This window comes from Telopea speciosissima, chromosome 3 (genome assembly GCF_018873765.1).
Source record: "Telopea speciosissima isolate NSW1024214 ecotype Mountain lineage chromosome 3, Tspe_v1, whole genome shotgun sequence".
Lineage (NCBI taxonomy): Eukaryota > Viridiplantae > Streptophyta > Magnoliopsida > Proteales > Proteaceae > Telopea > Telopea speciosissima.
In genome coordinates this window covers 1101310-1122079 of record NC_057918.1, presented here as the reverse complement: position 1 = coordinate 1122079, position 20770 = coordinate 1101310, and the positions used below count along the sequence as shown (strand labels likewise).

The window sequence follows — 20770 nt, the reverse complement described above, 5'->3', positions numbered from 1 at the left end:
ACCTCTTGTAATGTCAGCCTAGCATACTTATGTGTTTTTAAATCTTCTCCAGTTTGCTTGAAGTTACTCTCTGAAACTCAAAAGACTTCTGTGAAAGCTTTTAGGGAAACTTGAATTTGTCGCTGCCTTCGTCTATTCTTCTCTTGTTTGACATATAAAATGCTACTTCCGAGAGAGGTGATTTGAGATCAACATTTCGGTTCAGTTGAAGTGGGTATGATATTTTGGATAGATACTGCCAGTGCGTATTGCCTCCATGGGTTCATGATTTTTTTCCTTAAAAAAAATTATACATAGGTGCATGTTGATTGATCCTATATGTTCCAAATGCAGTAAAAATGGACTGATGGATAATTGGCGCAACATGTTGGTTTCTGTCTGGGTTTGGAATGAGTTTTGCTAACGAGACTCAAGAGAATGAAGTTTTCATCTTTGTAAAGGTCAAACCATGACGAGATCAAAGGAAAGAGAAGCTGACGTTGCAGCTTTTCAAATTTTCCTTTATTCCTAGTTTTAACTATGGAAAGCTTTTTGCTTTTTATATATTTTGGCCTGTGTTTGGTATGCATTCTTAGAGTATCTACACCGAGTATGCATACAAAACACAACCTTAATCATTTTGTTCTGAAGGGCTCATGCACATTTTCTTCATGGATGATTGATGTTGCTTAATATGGCTTTTGAGGGTCGCCAGGAACCATAATGGTCTGGTGGATGAAGGCCTATTGTTATGCCCGCAGACAGAAGATCAACAGCGAATAAGAGGTAATTGATCAATTTATTGTTCCATTACTGATAGCCCCTTGGCTACTTGTGTTGCACCTGAGGAATCTCTTTTCATGGTCAGAAGTTGGTAACGACCTCTGGGGGTTGCGAACATTGATTCTGAGATTGAAATATACTTTATATGGGATCTTTAACTTGCATGCCTTGGCGTCCTGAGTCCTCACCTTTCTGAGATTTCAAAAAGTTTCTCCCAGTCTCAAGTGTACCGGGTTGTGAGCCGGTTCCATTGGATTCCAAAAAATGGATTTACAATTTGTTTTACATGGGATCTATGGTGCTGGGGTTTCTTACGGTGGGAAGAACATTTATTGATAATTGGAATGTGAAGAGCTCAAAGTTTCTAAGACACAGCTCATGCAGCCGAGTGAAATGGGCTAAGCTGTTTTATACATCACAGTGCCTTCTTTGCCAAGAAGTCAGCTATGCTGTTCTCGAGGAACAAAGGTGAAAGAATATTCTGCAAAGTAAGAACCTTTGTAAAGAGTGTCCTGAATAATTGCAGATTCTTAAAGAGGTGGTGGTTAGAAGCCTGAAGGTAGAGACTAACTTCTCGATTATCGGACTCCACCTGATTATGAACTAAGCACTAAGCAGAGTGTATGTGGAAGACTTGATGGGATGGCTAGAGTTTCTCCCGGAAAAACACTTACGCTGCGTTTGGTATCGTTCTTCGTCAAGAACGGGTGTTTTTTCCCAGAAACGTATTTTTGCTGTTTTTGGTTTGGAACAGTGTTCTTTCCATGTAATTGACCATTGATAAATCCGTAAAGAACGGTTCTGGAACAACTATGGCGTTTGGTAAAACCTGTTCATACGAATTTATCAGTAATTATAGTAATGCACCCCCCACCCCACACACATATATATGGGTGAAAGAATGCCACCCGGTTGCACCATGCATGCAGCTCTTGTGCCTTAATACTGGGATGAAACTTGACATGCAAGCTGAGGACTTTGGGATCCATGTATTTAACCTGCCACTTGGTAGAACCAAAACTTGTCTGGATAACCTTTCTAGATTGGTCTGCGTAAAACATCGGACCACAAGAGAGAGAAGGTTACTTGTATATCATAAAACTAGATTATCGGACTCCACCTGATTATGAACTAAGCACTAAGGAGAGTGCATGTGGAAGACCTGATGGGATGGCTAGAGCTTCTCCTGGAAAAACACTTACGCTGCTTTTGGTATCGTTCTTCAAGAGCGAGTGTTTTTTCCCAGAAACGTTTTTTTGCTGTTTTTGGTCTTGAACAATGTTCTTTGTATGTAATTGCCGTTTGGCAAATCCGTACAGAACAGTTTTGGAACAACTATGGCATTTGGTAAAACCTGTTCTTACGAATTTGCCAGTAATTACAGTAATGCCACATACACACACACACACATACACACACACACACACACACACACACACGCCGCTCTTGTGCCCTAACACTAGGATGAAACTTGACATACAAGCTGAGAACTTTTGGATCCATCTATTTAACTTGCCACTTGGCAGAACCAAAACTTTTTTGGATAACCCTCTCTAGAGGAAAATTATATCCTCCAGTTTCCTGTTCGGCCCAGTTCCCCAGTTCCTCTAATAGGGGGTGGTGGACCTCACTTGGGCAGAGTGTTTGGACAAGGGTAGGGTGGTCATTCCAGCCCCCCTTGTTAGAGGAATTGGGGAACTGGGCAGGGCAGGGAACTGGAGGTGATAAAGATCCCTCTAGATTGGTCTGCCTAGAAACATCGCACCACAAGAGAGAGAAAGTTACTTGTATATCATAAAACTACTGCTTTGTCTACTAGGGAAATAAAGAGAATGTAAGTGAAATAAAATAAAACCTCAAAAAGAAACTTTTATTCCTACCAAATCTGTATCACAACTCCAAATTATACTAAATTTGGTTATTAAATTTTATCTTATTTTGCATCCAAATCCCGATGTCCCTCTCAGTGGTTTGGCTCTTTTGAAACGATAAGCCTTGTGATGGAGAAAAACTTTCTATATAGTGGTAGACCCGCTATCTTAAAGTTTGTTTAGTATTGTAAAAGGAGAGACTTTACTCAACATCCAATCCGGCCATTAATTCATCGAGCCCCTAGGTTGGGTATTATATATTTTGGCAAGAGATCATTGATTGGTCATGTGGCCCTTGCATTGGCATGAGAGCCAATGAGAGCATGCAAACAGACATCAATATGGATGAAATTTTTTATTTCACAAGGGGCGAGTGATAATTTCACATGCTCCAGTGTCACGCTCCATGTGACCAACTACGAAATATGATAAGCAATTATATAAAGGGTTCATTTGTTGTAACTAACTTGGTTACGAACAGATTAACCCCTTAAGTCAATTACACAATCAGTAAGAAAAAAGTATCTATTATCCTGTTAAAATCATTTTCATCTTTCCCCCTTAAGCCAAAAAGGTATTTTCGTCCCACTACCATAGAAGGGACGAGGGATGAATTCGCTGCCCGTTCCAATTCCTCATATAGGAATAGAAATGACCATCTTACCCCACCTTGGACAGTGTGTTTGGATAAGGGATAGAGTAGTCATTTTCACTTCTATGTGAGGAATTAGAAAGAATTGGAGCAGACAGCGAATTGGAGGTGATAACGATTTGTATTTCCAATCAACCAGTTCACAGTGCTTTCCCTCATTTTCACTTTGGATTTCGGACCCAAATTTTCTTCACAGAATCTCTTTCCTTCTTAACTTCTACCGCGGAATTACTCATCAAGTGGCAAGTATATATGTATATATTCGGTATAACTCACTGTCCACTTCGTCTGCTTATCCATTTAAAATAAATTAGAGCAAGATTTCTCTTTCTCTCCATCGCTGCAGTGAGGATGGGGAACTGCTGCTCTGACGACCACGGTGGTCAATCGGCGGTGGGAGGCACTGTTGCTTCTCTCCAAAATCTTGCCGGCGGTTCCAACGATATCGTTGATCACTTCTTGAAGTCTCGGGGATACCATGTCCTCTTCACTCAGATCGAGGTTCGTCTTCCCGCCATTCCATAAAGTATTGTTGTTATTGACTTTACGTTTCCGCTACTACCATCTTCCCGCCTTTTTTTTTTTTTTTTTTTTTTTCTGTCTCTTTCTTGGGGAATCTATCAGGATGCTGTAACTAATTTATGTCTGTTACTAGAGATTAGTGATCCCATAAGTTTTCTGTTTTTAAATTTTGTACTGGTGGAGTCCCCTTTTAGTTTGATAAGTTTTTTAATCGGATTGTTCTTGGTTCGTGGAGAGCTACTATTTAATAGATTTCTTTGTGAAACAAAAGAGCGAAACATCCATTTTTGTGTCTTATCACTAATGAGCTTAGTAGTTTCGCTCTTAAATCATAAATTGCCTTTTGAACTCGTAAAACCCTAAAGTCTCCAATTACGGCCCTTTTTGCTGCATATTTTATCACATTTCGTTCTCACTTCTGCATGGATTCCGTAGATTGTGGGGCGGGGTAATAAGTACTTACTTGATGAACAAAAGTACAAAAGAAATTGCACACCTGCCACTTCAAGGCATCTTTCTATCTTCACGATAGGATATCACAGGCAAAATCCTGTCAAAGAGTTATAATCATAAGTTCAATATTTTTCATGTCCTTGCGTTACTTGTGTTTATATTTGGTTGGAATGTCGACCTCGTGTGATACCAAAATGTCAGTCATGAAGGTACAATGATATCCCTATTTTTTGCAGTTGAACATAGAGCTTGGACTAAAATAATGATTATGCCTTGTGTCAGGCAAGTATAAAGTCCATGGGAAGAACTTTACATCATTAATGTTGTGCTAAAACCCTGATAGAGGGCCGGTTAGGAGAAGAGGGAAACCTGGGAAGAATCAGAGTTGCAGGGGGAGAGAGAAGAGGGGACACACACACAATCACTTTCTTGATCATACTATCAATTTCAACATTCAATTCTGAACTCTTCTACCGTATTACAATGTATATATAAGACTCTTACATAGAACTAGAAACCTACCAAAAAATGGAAAGAACCAAAAGAAGAACCTAACAATCTAAGCCAACCATAACAAGGAAACTGCCCAAAGTAATCCCTACGTAATCTACCCATTCAAATAAAATAAAATAGAATAAATTAAAAGATTGCTTCTTATGTAAACTACTAGCCCTTGCCAGACCAGAAAACCAGTTTAGGACTAATCCTTGGTTTGGACCTCCAGAGTGGGTGATGTCGGTCCAGTCAGACTAAGGCAATTGCATCAGCTTGTCTCCTTTGAAAATAACTCGACTCTGTTGAGTTCGGATGAAGTCCAAGAACGCCGTCCGAGTCAACTCGCCGTAGGAGAATTGCACCAGCTATCTTCTTGAGTTTGATAGATGGAAGATCTTTCGCCAGGAGGAATTTCATCTCAAGTGCACCATGCTGAATGGAATATGTATTCTCATAACCATTGTGCTTGGCTTTCTTGTCATACAACCATGGGCGTCCCAAAAGAATGTCATAGAACGAGTGGCTAAGTAATAGAACTTGGTCACGTACTCTTTAGCCGACATACTATCCTGTCTTTACTGCACAAATTTGAGGTGTACAAGCTGCTTGTAATCAGCCGGTTGGAATCACCAATCCATCACATTTTGCATCTCATCCCATGTAGTAACTTGCCCAAGACCTCGAGTTCGGTTTTGTCGCTGGTGTTTGATCCAGCAGATCCGAGCCGTGCCTTTCAACTTACCCTCTGCAAACATCAATTTCCTAGCCTCTGTCAAGTTGTACCATCTGAAGAAAATTTCCAAATTACGAACCCAGTCAAGGGACTGCTATGGGTTGTGGTCCCCATTAAAGTCAAGGACATCCAACCTTGCTGCTTTGTCCACTCCATCTTCATATCGTCCAGCCCCATATGGTGGTGGTGGTGGGGTGAGGTGTAACGAGTCTTGAGGGACAGAGTTGGAGGAATCCTCAGATAGCATGGGACCCGTTAAGGCTTAAGCCACCACCCCATTCACTTATACATAGTTATCTCTGTGTGTATCCCATATTTATGGTATACAAACTGCAAACAGAACCAGAATGTTTTGTTCATGCCATAAACATTATAGTTCAAATCCCATTGGTTGATCTAACACTAAAAATTCTTGCAACTAGCATTTGATCTGTTATTTGTCCCTCATGTAATGGCAAATCCTTCCATAAATGTCCAAGCACCCCCTTGTTAGTCCATGCACCCTTTTTGTAGTCCCAGATTTTTAAATGCTATATTTTGCCACTTGGAAAACTTCATTTGGGCTGAACTTTGATATGTAAGCAGGGGACCCGGGGTCTACCTGTTCACATAATTTGGGCCCCATAGAAACTGCCTCATGACAAATATTGTGTGGAGATCATGTAAGGGTACACTTGCGCAGACCACAAAACCTCAACCTATTTATATATATAGTGTCGGTATTGCTGCGTATGTTTATTTGCACATATATACATGTAGTTCAGAAGAGGGTGGACTTTGGTGCACCGGTAAGGTTGCTCTATAGGTCACGGGCTCGAGTCGGGAAACAGCCTCTCCACGAAGCAAGAGGTAAGGTTGTGTACAATAATGACCCTCCCTAGACCCCGCAGTGGCAGTAGCCTCGTGATTTGAGTACACCTTTTTAAGCGTGTAGGTCAGAATAAGGATTAATTGTTCCTGTGAGGTGGATTCCTGAATAAAGCTTGTTCTCATCTATATTATTGCACATACTCATTTGTGAAATATGCATGTAGTTGGGAAAAGGCTTAGTTGAGTCGAGTCTATTTGCATGTTAAATTCTATATTCCCTTTTATCTATTACCTATTTGCAAGAAAGCCATCATCCACTTTCTTTCTCCGTTTGCTAGATATTGGGAATGGCACAACTCTTTTATTTCATGTTTTAATTTGAGTTGAGTGGATAGTGCGGGGTCCAAACATGTCAGTGGCTATTCTATGACTTTTATATCCATATATCAAGTAATTATTTATTATACACCCCTTGGCTGGCTCTTTTAAGGTTGACCCAGATTTTAATCACCGAATGCTGGCTCTTGAAGGTATTCTTCAACGTTGGTCAGTTCTGTTTCACTTATGCATGTTAACTGAAGAGTTTACATTGTTCTTCCTTAGTTTGTGGTTGTTTTTGATAAATAAAGTACGGGCCTTCTTAATTCGTACACTAGCAGTGAAGAATTATATTATTTGCATTTTGGATGATGGATTATGGTATGTTTAACTGGTTAATTTCACACGCAAACTCTGAACTGGATATTTATAAGCAAAGGGAATGGGATATATATATTTTTTTTATGAATGAAAATTTAAATTACGAAGAAAAGAGCGAGGAATATACAAGCCCAAGGGCAAAAGCCTAGTGCGGGTCAGGCTGCAGAAGGGAAATAGGAAGATCCCAAGATACAACAATAAGCTTGTTCCTTGGGGAATCCTTTACAGGAGCAAGGGGGAGAGAATCAAGTTTGGTGGAAACTTCGAAAAAGATGGCATTCCAAATCTTGTCTAAGGAGCTAGAGTTGGAAGTCCATCTTCTAAGATTGCGTTCCATCCAAATATGAGAGATAGAGGCACAAAAGGCGAGCTTGCCAACTGAGTCACAAATAGTCTTCCTTCCAAACGTCATGTCGATCCAAAGCCATTTGCGATGAAGGGGGAGGGGTCTTCTTCTAACCGGCCAGCAGTTAGGACTCTTTTCCAGATGGATGAGGTAAAGGGACAAGAGAAGAATAGGTGGTCTGTATCTTCAAGGCCATTCCAGCAAAGGCAGCAAAGGGGGGAGACCTGGATGTGGCGGTGGATAAGGAAAGCCTGAGTCAGAAGGCAGTTGGAGAGAGCTCGCCAAGAGGTGAAGCTGTGACGGGGAATGTGACCTTTGAACCAGACAACTTTGGACCAAGGGGTGGGGGTGCCTCTGAGTCTAATCATATCCCAAGCTGAATGAGAGCTGAAATTTCCTGAAGGGGAATGGGATGTTATTTTCTCCTGTATCCCATGTTTGGCATTTTGAGCACATATTTGATGCTTAAGAGTTATGTCATTGGGTAACTAAATTTCCAAGTATCTGTGGCTTATAAAAATGTGTTTAGAGCATTCTAAAAATATTACTTGGTGATATGAACCCTGATTTTGTTGTTGCAACAGTTATCACTATCTGCAACAAATTTACGAGATCGGGATGTGCTCTCCAAGGTTTCTGCTTACTTAACAACTAATGCTATTCATTTATAGAATCCTATGTTTGTTGGAAGTGGTTATTTCTATTTTATTCATGATTTACTCTTATCCTTTAAAAGGTGCTATTTTCTACATATATGTTGTGAATACACAGAAATTTGCTTGTTGGTGCCACAGCTGTATCTTGACCTTGTTTCAGTTAGTTTCTGATGCACGTGATTGTTAGTTGGTAAGGGTAAATACTTTGATAAAATTAGTCATTGACAATATAGATGTTAAGGAACTAATTTCTTCAGTGGGTTAGGTTATCACGTAAGCAGCCAAGGATTGTAGTCAGAGGCAGCATTCCTCTTTGAATTGTTGTAGTTGGGTTTTTGGTGTTCTGGTTTTTCCTTATTCTTTCAGGGAGTTCGGCTCCTAAGTCTATGCTAAATTCTTTCTTCTCTAATAAAATAGGTTATTAATGAAAATGAAATTATATATATAAAATAAAAGCAGTTACTATTAATGACACATTCAAGGGACTCTGTGCGAGCCTTGAATGTGCCCCTCCTGCGTAGCAGGGGGTAAGGCTTCGCACATTTGCCCCTCCCAGACCCTGCAGTAGCGGGAGCCTCATGCACTGGGTTGCTCTTTTATTCAAGGGACTCTGTCACTATATTGAAGAAGTCACCATATTGATTTCTTGTTAAAGGTAATCAGTGGAACCAACACCAGAAAACTTAAAAGGACTGATCTTCTATGATTGATGGGTGCTGATTTTCCCATGTATTCCCTTAATTAGATAACTCCTTTGATCCAAGATGGCCGTATACGTATATAACTTCTGGAATACTTTTAGCCACTGTATGAAGAGGACATAAGGCCATCCATCTGTGAACTGCTGCAACCTCTACCAACATCTTAGATCATATCCCTAAGAAGGTAGCACCTTTTGTATTGTCCTCAGTGCTCCCATATCTTGTTGCTTTACCGGTTAGGCGGTTATTCTAGGCTCTGCACCACTTTGATTTACAGTGTCATTTATTTAAAGCTGTACAATCATGATCATGGATAATGTAAATCTTTCAATTACTACAGTATTGTTAGTCGGCCATCTTAGAAGTTCCATTTTTGTTTGTAAAGTGACCCCATGGCAGTTCTTTATGTAAAAGGAAGAGATGGAACACTTGACGAGATTGGCCGTACTGAAGTAGTATTAAATTCATTAAATCCTTTGTGGATTACAAAACATACTATTGCTTATCATTTTGAGGTTGTGCAGAGTTTAGTGTAAGTTTCATGCTTTAATAATATTTGTTTCATCAGTGTACACTTTCATTACAATCCTCCTATTTCATCATAAAACAGAAGCTTATTTTATTCAATTTCACTGTTATGTGCTCTGTCACAGGTTCCGTGTGTATGATGTTGACACAGTTTAACAATGTACCAGTAAAGGTATCCTCATTTTATGCTGATATTTTATTCATGATTTCTATCATTCGTCATGAATTATGCTCAATACGCTTGATTTCATGATTTGCCAATGAATGAAAAGGAAACTTTTCAATCGACTGCTGTCATAAGATGATTGTACCTTTTTTTCTTATATTCATCTACAAGAAGCTGGAAAAACTGACGTCTAATCATGATGCAGCAACAAACTTATTCTTGGCAAAATTTGGTAACGAAATTACCGGGGAGTTTGATTTATTATTTATTTCTTGTGGTACCTGTAAATATTTTTTTAATGATTCCTTCATTAGTTTATTAATTTCAAATTCTTGTTTCGGTTCTTCTGGGGAAAAATTAACTGTGAGTTTGTGAGATAGAGTTCTTACTAGCAAACGGAAATTCTTACATTTTCTAACTATGTTGGAGAGTATAATGAGTTGCTGACAGAAATTACATCTGTTTTGTTACTGACATCTTTCCAGGGATTATGGCTATGTCAATGGCCATTGATACTTCATTTGGTCCAAAAGTAGGCATTTTAGAGGTAAAGTCCAATGGATCACTTATATACAGCTAAATTGATGTGTATAACTGAAGGATATATGCTTTGTGTAGTATGGGGTGAGAGATGTGGTTTCAACTCTTTTTCCTGAAGTTGGTCTTTAGAATACCAATTCAAGACAGGCTGTTACAGGCTCTTCCTAAAATTGGCAACTGACTAGATGCACTAACTTCGCTTGAAACACTTGCAGGTAGAGAAATATCAGTTGTGCAGTCCCTTTTAGCTGAATTGCCTGCACAATTTTTGACCTACATGCGGACAAGAGATATTCACCCTCATAGCTGATCATCAGTCCACAAATTGTACAGAGAACTTTGATTTTCTGCTTGGTCTGATTATATTTCCAATTCCCAATTTAGCATGATTTCACCATGCATGCCTAAACAGAAACATGGGTTTTCTCTCTCTCTCTCTCTCTCTCTCTCTTTTTTTTTTTCCACTTCTCATCTTGAAAGAAGCGGTAGTTGAGACTTGGTTCAAGACATTTTTCTAACAAGGGGCAAAATCAACCCAATTAAAACATCCATCCAAATGTGAACACTTTATTTTTTTAAACTTAAAAAGTTTCAAAGTGCATATATTGCAGCTGTATTTTGTTATGATTTTAGCTGTTTGATATGGAGTAAATTTGTGGAGGTTGAACATTATTCTTTTGATCCAAGCAGTTTCTTTCTGTGTGTACTTGTTGGACGCTCCAGCCTCCAGTAGGCTCTGGGAAAATCCCCGTCTACTATTTTGGTTCCTGTTTATTTAAACTTATAACGTATAGAGGTACCTAACATTTAAAGAAATTATGCTTCCACTGTCTAATTTTCATTCACCCATCATCATGATGTAGAGAATCCATCACTTTTGGCAGTTAGATGGGACTTCTAGAGCATTGCCAAGGGCATTTCGAATCTTCCAATGATAGGGAGAGAAAGAAATTATATAAGATCATACTGGTGGGTGAACAAAAATTCTCTTGAAAAAATATATCAAATAGGCTTAAATCTTGCCAGTGCTGAGTAAACAAATGAGTTAATGACTTGACCAAATGAAACACTTCTAAATAGAGTAGAAAGGCCTTACATGTCACACAGAAATAAAAGTATGCTTCTCTCCCATATATTTAGGCATCGGGATCGGATCAGCCAATTCATCAGTATTTGCCATGGCCTATACCATATTGGCGGTGTCGAAACAGGGGAATGAGGATGGTCCGAAAAACACCATATCGGTATTTTGAGGAGCAAAACAGTTGGATCCAAATTGATACGATGGATCCATATAGTGGTCGATGGGTGAGAGATACCGGTGCCAATACCTTGCACTAAAACCTTACATACAATGACTCTCCACAGGCCGGTGATTGATGTAAACTGTGCCAGGTTGCTCAAGTAGTAAATTCAATCCATATCCTATTAACCTGATAACCATTCAACCACCCTGAAGGGAGATGAATTGAGCTGGACAAATCCAAAAAAAATGCACCGGCACTCAGTTCATAACAATAACATATTAATCTTCTATGATTTTGTGGGTCGTAATCAGACCAAAAGTAATCCAAACTATTGAATTATATGGCATAGAATTACACAATGAATGCAACATCATATTACATATGAAGGTTATACTTAATGAGATCTGTTAATACAACAGAAGCTGATTGATGTTAGAAAAATATGTGCCTACAAAATCTTGGCTTAGAAGCTCTAATAAAGTTGACAGCTTCATTCCTGCAACTGGAAATCATTATGAGATTCAGTGTCATTCTTGATTGGCATAAGCAGGGAAGGGTTTGAATGTGGGTGAGGGAACAATAATTTTAGTCGAAAAGCATCAACTCCATTCAAGTAGTAACGGAAGAGCCTTTTTGCCCTAATAAACCCAAGACGACCATATAATGCAAGAGCTCCCTTGTTTGTGACCTCTGCTTCCAATGTCACCTGCAAGAAAAATAACAAAAAATAATAACCCAGCCTCTCCACAGTTGACCTACTCCACACACATAGTACAGACAAGGTGACCCCAAGAAAGTCAGCACTATTTAGAATAAAGTTATGCAAAACAACATATATCTGAAAGTCTCAACATTATGCAACATAGAAGTCATCATAAAAAAAAAGGGTGTACCCAGTGCACGAGGCTCCCGCCACTGCGGGTTCTGGGGAGGGTCATAATACTTGGGGGGAAAATAGATGGCTAAAAATAAAAACAGGCAACTAAATGTTGAAGAGAAAATTAGCTAAATGAGCATCTTAAACATACATTGGATGGCAGAAGAAAGATAGATTGTCACGCTCGACACATTATTGGCAATTAATTTCCCAAAATAAGTATGAGTGATCTGACACCATTAATTTCACATCTATCCTGGAACAGTACGATTTTAGTCCAGAAGGGAAATGACAACTGATTCGAATCGATTGACTTGGCTGCTGACAGAAAAGAAATCCAGAGATGCTTTTATGAACAGTCAGCTCATAAGCATTGGAGAACAATATCACTGCATTAGGTCCAGAGCCAAGTAATTCTATCATTTTACAGCAAGAAATACAATAATTCACTCGCTGTCACTCTAGTGTTCTTGCTTGTATCAGATTACAAGGGGCTTTGGTGACGGGGTTCTACGAGCTAGACGAGTGGACCGATATTTGAGATTGAGCTAAGTGGCTTGATCATAGGGTTTTTCCTTTTCAGCTGTGGAATTCATTTCCTATTTTATATGATCTTAGAACTTACTATTAACTTTTTGGGTCTCTACATTTTATAACTAAAGACTTTCAGCATCTTTCCCCCGTTTATAAGCTCTCATATTCTACAAAGACTTTGCTGAAAAGAGGTGTTGTGACTACTTTGGATATTGTAGCTTTATTTTCTAGTTAATGTTTATATGTTTATTTCTCATCCAAAAAAAAAAAAAAAGAATATCAAATTACACCCAAAACATTATTATTGATCAAGCTTGAGCAATGTGGAAGAAATGAAAGGCTAATCCCACGGTCATCGTGCAAAAAGGCTCATAAAATCCAAGAGAAAACAAAGGATTATAGTGCAAAAATCATCCTTCCTATACCCCTTTATCCCCTCGCTCAAAAATTAAAAACGAAAAGAAAAATAATCCCATGCATCCAGAGGAACGTCAAGAACTTAAGACCCCTCCCCCCAACCCCCCCCCCCCCAAAAAAAAAAATAAAATAAAATAAAAACAAAAATCAAAGAACTGACAAAAAGACCCATGGTCCAGTGGTAAAACTTAGAAGCCATTTCACAATGACATACCTCTTCACATCCTGATTCCATCATCACTCGAATAGATCTAGTCACAAGTTCTGTCGCTGCAATACCAGGTAATATTGACTTAATTAGAAGATGCAAAGCAGCATATTACATTGAACAATTATTGATACATAATCAATTCCTAGAAGATAAACTTGGTCAGGCATAAAAGTAAGTGGACCATTATCTCATGAATCTAAGAAGTATGTAAATCTTGCTCTTTCAATATCCATCTCAGAATCTAAGTGATACCCATCTCAGAAGCCTCCATAAGTGATATCAATTTGAAGATCTTTGGAAGTCAACAAAGGCTTGCTAGGCATGAGGACTTGAAGTCAACCCTCTTTTTTCTTTGTGGCATATTTAACACCACTGGACTTTGGGACAAGGAACCATTCTTAATTCTGGGAGGTAAAGGGTTGGCCTTATGAGTAGAACAGACACTAAAAGGAGTAAATTCAACAGCAAAACCCTTCTTATTGGATGGCACAATTTTTGGAGATACATATTCTCAACTTCTCCAACTTTTCAATAAATTTTTTTCCTCAAAAGCAGCATGAGAATTTCAATTCCATCATTTTCTTAAAGCTGTTATCCAATCGACACAAGTGTGTAAACACATCTCTAGCCATGCTCGCATGCATATCTGACATGAAACACACGTCAAGACATGAAAAAATTACAAGTGGAAGTGTCGTGAGATCCATAGTAACAAGGTCAACATTGTCGGAGGAAAGCGCTTTATTCCTCTCTTTCTCATTTGGTGTTTTGAATAGTTTGCATTTTCCTGCTCAGCTCTGCATACCTCATCAATTAGGACAGGAGCATTGAAGAGCCTTTAAGATGATAACCATCCCAGAAGTAGCTTTTTTTTAAGAAGGTGTTAGGGGATGTTATGTTCTCACAAGTGTAGTCAACAGTAGCCCAAGGAAATGGGATTTGGAAGTCTGGGAATCTGCAAAGATGCATTGCCATCCTGAGATTGCCACACGTGAGGCTTGCCAGACTTTGTTGGGCCTGTGCATTTTCATATTTTACTTAATTGTTTATTTTAAACTGAGGACTGGCCTTGGTGCAACGGTAAAGGTTGCTCCATTGTGACCAAGTGGTAATGGGTTCGAGTCTAAAAACAGCCTCTCTGCAAAAGCAAGGCTAAGGCTGCGTACATTATGAGCCTCCCCAGACCCTGCAATGGCAGGAGCCTAGTGCACTGGGTACACCCTTTTTTTTGTTTATATTAAACTAATGATCTTCCCTCGAGTAGATCTTGTGATTTTTTTTCCTTCCAATACTTTTGTACTGCCATCCCAAGCCCAGTTGAAGGAGGGTTAGTAGCAAAACTAAAACTGCAAGTATTGACTAAAATTCTAGAAGCAGTGACAGAACTTCAGATAACAGAATCAGAAAATTGTATTTCAACTTGAGCCAAAAAGAGAACAGAAACTAGAGAAATATTTTTAGAACTTAAACAGAAAAATCAGTGAAACAGGGTGCCACAAGTGAGTGAGAACCAGCAGATTACTGACCCGTGTCTGAAAGAATAAGATAGAAGAATGAAGAGCTAGACAATCTAGGAGTCCACCGAATCCACCAAACACACCACTTGAGAATCCACCTAACTTGAATCTGAGAATCCACTCAGACTTGCTCTGAATCCACGGTACTTGCAGAAAACTGAAGTTTATAACTCATAAATTCATGTGTAAGGCCATAGGCTAGTACATTATACATAAATTTCAAAAACGGACTCTCAAACACTCTCTGACACTACTTGGAATAGCCAAAACAGACTAGTATTGAACACTCCCACAGTCCTACTCAAACTAGGACTCTAAAAATAGAATACAGACAGAATGAAATACAGATTCAAATTCCTAATACTTCTGGGACTTGACTTGACTTGGCTAAATTTTAACATAAGAAGGCCTCAAATGACCTCACAAATTTATACTAAACTAATCCTACTCGACTAATATAACATTCCTAGCTCCTATCCTTAGTTAAGGCCTATGAAAGGGTCCAAATACAATGAAAACTCATTGGACCAAAGGCCCAACATGTATAGAACCGAACCAATGCTTATTTCTACTGAAATAAGCGCGCACTTCTGTGGTTTATCTACCTCAGTTGGTGTCTGGTTGGCAGCCAATATCATAAAAAACAATAGGCAAACCTATTAGGATGCATTCTGTAGATTCACTCTCCTGAATAAAGTTGATGAAACAGGATTCATGTAGCTGGCCCCATTTATTTTGATAAGGCTTAGTTGAATTGTGTGTGTAAAAGGACTATGTGCTTGCAAGTGGCCAGCCCCAGATTGCAAAGATATTTAGAGGGCCAAATCTCAGAGACAGGTACATGAGGAGTCGGCATGAAGGTACATAGCCATCCTGGAAGCAATACGCATGTAAAGCAGGCCAGCGTAAATCTGGTATCCTTTTTTCACTTATCTGTGGTCTTGCCTGCATGATCCCTTACTGTCATTTTACTTGTTTGTAATGATCTTGCCATCCATTGTCTTACCATTTGTTTCAGGCATTAGTGGAAAGTGGATTAACCCACTACACACCATTATCACTCTTCAGTTTTTTTTTACCATTGAACCATTGTTTACGAATTGTTTAAGGCTCCTAATATAAGTATTGATGGTCCATAGGGAAGATTTCTTCCCATAACCGTACCCTGAACAAATTACAGAAGATGAGCGTCACACACACTACCTCCCAGTTTCAGCTGTTGGGGGATCACCAATTCCAACAAAATACAAAAGGCAAAGTTTTTTGTTTTAGTCATCCGATACTGAATATATCATGAATACATTGATAAAGGTTATTAGATCTCTCAGTTTATTTCTTTTGCAAATCAAAATAAGGTTGTTCCATCTCTAGCAAATCTATGTCCGGGGGTTTTCAGGTAAGGATGCATTGAGATGTAATAAACTATCAAAAATATAGAATCCTTGACTTCCTGACATATACAACCATAACTCCACAATACATAAAAAACAAAAAGGAACTACAAGAATACAAGCAGCCGGCAAGAAAAGCATACCTATTCCTTTTCCTCTGTAAGGTTTGATTACAACGAGCATTGCAATGTAACCTCGGAAAGTATTCCGATGTTCCCCCATCTTGCAAACAACGGTTCCTATACAATCACCTTTGTGGAAAGCCTGATAATAACAGGATAGGTCAAGATCGAAACACAAACAAAAAAAAGGTCAATAGGAACAAAAAATGAAAAGAGATGGACAAGGAGAACCCTAGAGAGACAAAAAAAATAACGAAACCGAGAGGGAAGGGAGAGAGGATAAACAAAAACTCAACCCTAACCCTAACCCTAAGAATGAAGCAAACCAAGTTACCAGGAAGGAGAGGTGAGGCCAGAGATAGACGAAATATCTGTAAGTGAAAATGGAGTAGGGCTCACTGAGCTCCTGGTCAACCAAGCGCATGATAAGCGGGAGGTGGTGTTCACCTCCATAGCTCACGTACTCTATCTCAACTGGATCGAATTCAACCTCTCCTTCCGCTTCACTCTTCTTCTCCATTTTACTATTTGTTTTCCTCTTTAGTGTGTGCGTGTGTACGCGAAGGGCGCGTCTCCCGTTTGTTCCTACTTCTAATATGATCTTCTAAACGATGGGAACATCTGTGAATTGTGATACCATGCTTTACGGGAGGGGGGAATGTGTGATGATAGCACGACCCGTGGGAGAATGAACGTGTAGTGTCAAATCTTAAACCGAGCTGACCGAACAACCCAAATTTGGTTTGGGGTATTATAAAACCGGTTTAAAATCGAACTATATCTCGTTGGAACTCACATCCTTTGCTGTTACAATACGGTGTTGTAGCGCATCGTGCGGCATAGCGGATCCCACATGGTGCACATAATCTCTGTTGTGTCGTACGATGTGCTACAGCACCGTGCTGTAACAGCAGAGAATAAAAATTCATCTCATTGCCCAAAAAACCATACCAAAATCAGTATTAAAAAAAAATTACCTATTCATAATGGGGTCCCTTCATATGTTAGAAGGGAGAATGTTCTCTGTGCCGCAGCACAGGCTGCACCCAGACACATGGGCCTGCCAATTAGGGGGCAGGATAGTCATTGTGCCTACTTCCATATGCCTGGGCGCAACTTGCACTACGGCACAAAGAACAATGCCCCATGGCAGAATTAATACTTTAGTGTGTCATCTATGTGTTGATTCATTGGCATGCCAAGACACATAAATGAGGACCCCACAATACACTCCTCTAAAATCTGCTTACTATACGATTTGTAATGGGTCCCTCTATATGTCAGAATTAGTGCTTTGGCCTCATAGGAACCCACTCCCTTGTTTATACATATACATGATAAATCGAAACAACTAGACCAAGCCCGATATCAAATCTATAAAAGTCCAAAAATAAAAAACTAAAACCGAATTGAGGTTGTCCTTATTGAGCTTGTTTTGGTTTCCCTAAACCAGTTCAGCCCTACTCTATAATTGAACTGAATCACTGAACCGACCATTTGACACCCTTGGAAGAAGGGCATGGGCTTGGTAGTCTAATCAGTTGGGGCACTCTACATGTGTAGGTTATTGAAATGATTTAATTTGCTATTTGACTTAGTTAGATGAGACTTAAATTTATTAGACTAAGTAGACCCCAAGGTTTTCTATTCACATTATAATTTTCAGGGAGAGATATTTAGCCAAATGTAAAATAAAGGGCAAGGGATCTCTACTTGGTCGCATGACCTATATATAAGCGTCTGGGTCAATGGGGGAGCACATATGAGTATCTACCTAGGGGCAAAGGCATCATTTCACGGTGCCTTGTGAGAAGGTGTAGAAAACACTACCAAGTAGAGATCTTTTTCCCTAAAGCTTTGAAAATTCAAATTATACTAAAGACTTTTTGGGGGAGGGGGTAAATGACTACTAAACTGATTATACTTACTTTTTTTTTTGATAAAACTGATTATACTAATACAAGAATGCATATTAATACAGAAGATGGTGTTTGATTGAATAAAGCTCTAAAGTTTGACATTGACTAATCTAAGCCTTGTGAGTTCCAATAATTGAACCTAAGTGTTTTTGAATCCTCATAATTTGGATCCCATATGATTTATCACATATATGGCAATTGTTGGCTTTTAGAGTGGGCGATAGGAAAAGTTCTTACTATAGAAAATAGGCTCCCCAAGAAAAAATAATGTAAGCTTATTGAAAACTTGAGGGTAGTTTTGGATTTTGATATGAGGGCGCCCAAGTAAACCAAGGAGGTGCAATGCCATTATGACTTTATTACTTCTTAAGGTAGGGCTTACCATGTGGGATGGAAGGTGAAAAGGATTAGATTGTCATCCCTACCCAAAGATGGTGACCTTTAGGTTAGCTAAAAGCCTAAAACCAATCTATAATCAACAACACTTTGACCTCATTGCTTCTTTATCTTTTGGGAGCAGGTTTGTTGATTGGGTCACCATTGCTAATTACACGGATGGCATACCTTGCCACATGGTAGGTTGCATTGAATTGAAATTTGGTGAACAGGTAAAACTCAAAGTCTCCTACTCTTTTACATGTCAAATTTCAATTCAAAATGTTCGTCAAGTGATAAAATAAAACATTGAAAAAACACGAAAGAGAGAATCTCTACTAACAAATTCCAATAATTGAACGGGCCGAACTCCTAAAATATAGTGCATTTCGAGACTTTGCACAATAGGTGAGCAAAGAGAATAATGACACTTCAATGGCTATATTCCATTAAATAATAATCAACATAACTTGCTTAGAAATCCGGACCAGCCAGATAGAGTCAGGGTCAACATGAACCGAACACAAGTCACATATGATTGGAATTAGAAGAGTCAATAACCTCAATAAAAACCTAAACCCCCACAACAAAGTAAACAGGATCTGGCTTCTGGCCAGCCGTGGCGGGAGTTGGACGGTGCACTACCCTCTTAAGATCTTGCCATGTGGATTGACTGATATCCAATGGTCAATAATAAAAAACTACTTTAACCTTAAATCCGTGCAGATGAGTCTAACCCGAAAAATTCACGACTCTTCCTCCTCCAACCCTGCGAACAAGAAAGGGAAACCAGGCAGCAGTGACACCCGACGACTTAGCACCTCACCGCCAAACTCCCCTTCTTCAATGGATTCCGACGAACAGAGCCACCGCCAGATCTAGGTATACTCTCTCTCTTTCATTTTCGTTCTTAAGGCCAAACCTAACTCGATTTATGAACTTGGTGCAGGGGAGGTGGAAGAAGATTGAAGGGCTAGATCTCTGCGTTACGATAAGGTTCAACACCGCCTGATCTAGCTATTCCGACAAGAAACCGCCGTGGTTTGTAAAACTTGTGATTCGGGAACCCGAACTCTCTCACCACTCACCACTCACCACTCTTTTTTATAATCTCCGCCCATATCCCTCTTCCACATCTCTCTATCTCTCTATTTTTCTTTTTGGGGTTTCAGTTCTTAGGAAACCTGCAACATTGAGTCTGGCTTGTAAGACATCCACTGCTCCACTCCCACCTCGTGCTCTTCCCTCCCCCTCCATCTACCTTGCAAAATCCTGAAATGTTCTGTTTCCCTGTTCTTATTTCCTATATATGGACAAATAGCAGCTCGAGCATGAAACCTGAATCCATTAACCCTCTCAAGGAGGGTACCCATTTATGGTAGTTCTCAGGGTAGTTCCCAAATTGCCTGAGAAGTGCACAGAGATACTGCAATATGGTCTACAAAAAGACACTCAAATCCCCATTACTAACCAAAACCAATGAAGAAATAACTCATTGCAAACCATTACGAAACACCTCCAGATTTTTTTGGTTGTTCTTCCCAAGCTGTTGCATCAGAATTACTAAAAAATAATACAATAATGCACATGAGAGAGAGAGAGAAGGATCAGGGCAGATGCTAAGTAGAGATTCCAATTTCTCATTGAATTAGAATTTTATCTTTCTTTTTACAATAATACAACTGACCAAAAGTCTAGATCAGATTCGATCCCCACCACGATCCAACTTCAACAATAGAAACCAGTTTTGAAGCTCATGAAGTTGAAGAAAACTCCAAATCACAGCATGATAAGTGGACGGATAATCTAAAATAAAATAAGGAAAGAGAAGAGAAAAAAATAAGGAGAGAGAGAAAATAGGGCGTGAGTTTGGCTTAATTAGGAGGAAGTCGATCCTTTTGACTTTACGAAGGAAGTCATGCTTCTTTCTCAATAGAGAATTTTTAAGGATTATCATATCCATTCACTTCACTTGCTCCTATTAAATAAGTTTAAAAATAATTAGTTATAAATCCTACAACTCCTCCACAAAATCACCCACGTACAATACAACCCCCATTATCTTTTAACTCCTTCCCATTAATTATATATAAATAACTACTAATAACTAAAATCTTAATTATTAACATAAAGACACGTAACATTCCATCCCTCTTTGAATCGTCCTTGTCCTCAAGGACAATAAAATTGAGGAAGCATCCGCCAGGATCCCATATCGTAATAGGA

The 20770-nt window shown here is 39.2% G+C and overlaps 2 protein-coding genes across 2 annotated transcripts; one reads left to right on the top strand and one right to left on the bottom strand.

The window, feature by feature from the left end:
• The first annotated feature begins 3585 nt into the window (after positions 1-3585).
• LOC122656450 (protein BONZAI 1-like) lies at positions 3586-9433 on the top strand. The gene is made up of 4 exons (XM_043850967.1): positions 3586-3786; positions 7928-7975; positions 9084-9232; positions 9354-9433. The coding sequence occupies exons 1-4, from the start codon at positions 3637-3639 to the stop codon at positions 9382-9384; spliced, it is 378 nt and encodes a 125-aa protein (XP_043706902.1). The 5' UTR covers positions 3586-3636; the 3' UTR covers positions 9385-9433.
• A 2009-nt stretch (positions 9434-11442) lies between these two features.
• LOC122653570 (N-alpha-acetyltransferase MAK3) lies at positions 11443-16825 on the bottom strand. The gene is made up of 4 exons (XM_043847441.1): positions 16585-16825; positions 16272-16392; positions 13224-13279; positions 11443-11887 (listed from the first exon to the last, which is right to left on the bottom strand). The coding sequence occupies exons 1-4, from the start codon at positions 16768-16770 to the stop codon at positions 11672-11674; spliced, it is 579 nt and encodes a 192-aa protein (XP_043703376.1). The 5' UTR covers positions 16771-16825; the 3' UTR covers positions 11443-11671.
• Positions 16826-20770: the final 3945 nt, after the last annotated feature.

Coding starts and splice junctions, on each gene's coding strand:
- LOC122656450 (XM_043850967.1), top strand. CDS start 3,637: ATGGGGAACTGCTGCTCTGACGACCACGGTGGTCAATCGGCGGTGGGA. Junction 3,787..7,927: donor TCCTCTTCACTCAGATCGAG/GTTCGTCTTCCC, acceptor TTGTTGCAACAG/TTATCACTATCTGCAACAAA. Junction 7,976..9,083: donor ATCGGGATGTGCTCTCCAAG/GTTTCTGCTTAC, acceptor TTTTGTTTGTAA/AGTGACCCCATGGCAGTTCT.
- LOC122653570 (XM_043847441.1), bottom strand. CDS start 16,770: ATGGAGAAGAAGAGTGAAGCGGAAGGAGAGGTTGAATTCGATCCAGTT. Junction 16,393..16,584: donor GGCCTCACCTCTCCTTCCTG/GTAACTTGGTTT, acceptor TGTTATTATCAG/GCTTTCCACAAAGGTGATTG. Junction 11,888..13,223: donor TGGAATCAGGATGTGAAGAG/GTATGTCATTGT, acceptor TTTTTCTTGCAG/GTGACATTGGAAGCAGAGGT.